The sequence below is a fragment of the Phanerochaete carnosa genome (assembly GCF_000300595.1).
Source record: "Phanerochaete carnosa HHB-10118-sp unplaced genomic scaffold PHACAscaffold_743, whole genome shotgun sequence".
In the NCBI taxonomy this organism is placed as follows: Eukaryota; Fungi; Basidiomycota; class Agaricomycetes; order Polyporales; family Phanerochaetaceae; genus Phanerochaete; species Phanerochaete carnosa.
Window position 1 is genome coordinate 1 of NW_006768370.1, and position 2,588 is coordinate 2,588.

The following is a 2,588-nucleotide window of genomic DNA, read 5'->3' on the forward strand; positions in this document are numbered from 1 at the left end:
CAGGTCTGTGTCGCTCAGAGACGACGACACAGCAGTCCCGTCTTGCGCTGCACGAGCAGTGATCGCGTCAACAGGCTAGGACATGTTAGCCACGGCAGTAAGTAAATGCATAATCCCGCTTACGGCGACCAGGTATGGGAAATTCGCCGTCCTGTATTTCATCGGGTTCGTCAGCGGATGTGAAGTACTCAGAAGTCGGGCCCAACTCACCCGCTGCCCCAGCCGAGAGCAAGGATTCCGACGTCACATGAGCGGTCGGTACAGCTAAAGCAAACGCTTATCCAGCAAATGTGACAGAATTTGAGGTGCTGACTCACGCATTGGGACCACTGGGGTTGGATCCTGCGTCGTTGCCAATGATGCCGATAGACTTGGGCTTGTTCAAGGGGAGAGCCCCGTTCGTGTTCTTCAGGAGGATCTGGGACGCGGCTCCAATAGTCCGGATGAGGCTGCAAATAATGCGAACGTCACGCTACAAGATCTCTCTAGGACGGACGGGCTAGCGCACCTCGCGTGGTCGCCAGAGACATTGACGTGCTGGCCCTCGCCGGAATTCCACGAGTTGAAGTTGACTGCGGGGTAGTTCTGATCTTGGCCCAAAAGATACCATGCTGCGAGGACACGAGTCGCCAAGTCCTGTGGAAGCAAATCGTGAGCTCGGTTTAGCCGTGGCTAAGAATACCTGTCCGCACCTGGATCCTAGCTTGCGAGACCTCGCCGCTGTTTACAGCATTGACAAGGTTCTGTCCAAAGTATCTGGACGTGATATTGGTAAGTCACAAACGAATAGATCACCGAGGGGTTGCCTACGTTGTCCCGGAATTTTCAGACTCGTCTCCTGGCATCGTCATCTAGAAGCAGCTCAGCACATATCCCATATCCCACTGGACCGGCAGTTCGACGTACATCGAGTCCTGCGTTGACAGCAGGCGCACCAGAGTGCGTAGCCCACCAGTCTGATAGTCCGGTTGGCCATAATTTTGTAGTTTCCATACAACAATACGCTCACCGGACGTAACATCTGAGTCAGAGCTTCAGCACGATGCAATGACATTAATAACCATTACTCACAGCCTTGGAAGCCGTACTCTCCCTTGAGCAGTCCGCTCAAAGTCTGCTCGTTTTCGCAGGCAAAAGAACCGTTGACTAGATGGTACAGCATTCAGTGTCTGGCTGACAATAATACAGGTGTCCGCACTTTGATCTATCCAAAACAACGTTGGTGAGTCACTGAGCGATATGCGGGAAGGGCACGACTTACTGTAGCTGCACATCACAGCTGCTACGTTCGCTTGGACGCTGCGGAGGAACTATCGTGAAACGTAAGGTTCAGAAAGGCACAAATAAAACTTATATAACAAATGCGGTTACCGGATGTCCGTAAAGTTCGTGTTCCTGCAATTTCGAGTAAGCCACATGAGTTGGAGAATATGCAACTTGTGCCCACCGTCCTACGCATGTTACATCAGCCACTTCACCAACATGTTCACAGCATCGAAAGTCTTACCTGTCATCAACATTGGACGAGCTCGAATCCCGGAAATGCTCTTGTTCGCTAGTACAGCGAATGTTAGAAAGCGCAGTACTCCAGAGAGAGCGGTACGCTCACTTGTCGATAAAATGTTTCGCACAAGCTTGCACACCGGATGACTGAATGCCAGTAATAGTCTCAAATGCGACTTCGCCGGAGAGGTAAGGATCACCGCCTCCCCTACAGAACCACATAGAAGAGGTTAGTCCCTCGTCGTTATAGAGATGTACAGACTAAACAGCTCACCCTTCCCAGTTGCGACCAGCAGCGGGTACACGCATGAGGTTCATCATGGGGCCAAGGCCGACGTTTACTCCTTTCCCCTTGAACTCTGCGCCCATGGCTGCTCCGCGTTGCTGCATGAGCGTGCGGTTCCACGTGGCAGCAACGTTGATTTCCCTGGAAGTCGCCGAGCGTGAGCGCAACAGTCCATGAATCAGCTATACTTAGACGCGTACGGAGGGAAAACGGAGACGCCGTCAGCATAACGAACCCCCACAGGGCTGTCTGTACGTTGTGATCTTATTAGACACACATTTTTGAGAAGCTTGAGTCACATACCTTGGAGGCAGAGACCGTTGAAACCAGGTATAGACGAGATAGCAGGAGTGTTGCCAACGCAAGGACCTTTCTGCCATTGGACGCCTAGCTCGAGCCGTCAGCCAGACACATTCCTTAAATATCTCAAAAAATTATCACACCTGTACCGAGGTTGACCATGTCTGTCACTGAGAGCTTAGTAACGGCCGCTTGAGCCTTTATACTATTGGTCAATGACAGTCAAACCAGCATAAGCACAGTACGGCGACCTTTTGGTAGGCGGTGGCCCATTCCGGGGAGACGTTCGCTACGGATGTCTGGGACGGCGGAGCTGAGCTTGTGCTGCTAGAACTTGCTCCACCGCCGCTCGAACTACTGCTGGATTGACTGGCGATAGTGCTGCTGGAGCTTGACAGAACGCTCGAGGTGGCGGCCCCAGGTAGACACTGGTAGTAATCTGCGATGCTATGAGGAAATCATTTACACGAATTGCGTGGCGACGTACACGCGTTCAATT

At 52.2% G+C, this 2,588-nt stretch overlaps 1 protein-coding gene across 1 annotated transcript; it reads right to left on the reverse strand.

Moving 5' to 3' along the window:
- Positions 1-2,526, reverse strand: PHACADRAFT_80382 (glycoside hydrolase family 3 protein; the record flags this gene model as incomplete). Its single annotated transcript, XM_007403092.1, has 19 exons — positions 1-75; positions 124-151; positions 211-264; positions 318-449; positions 509-636; positions 693-756; positions 811-851; positions 907-1,004; positions 1,072-1,146; positions 1,262-1,310; positions 1,372-1,395; positions 1,448-1,451; positions 1,508-1,555; positions 1,610-1,711; positions 1,778-1,930; positions 1,990-2,038; positions 2,093-2,176; positions 2,233-2,287; positions 2,341-2,526. Coding segments are annotated over 19 exons (1,449 nt in total), but the record flags the coding sequence as incomplete, so codon positions are not given.
- Between the last annotated feature and the right edge of the window lie 62 nt (positions 2,527-2,588).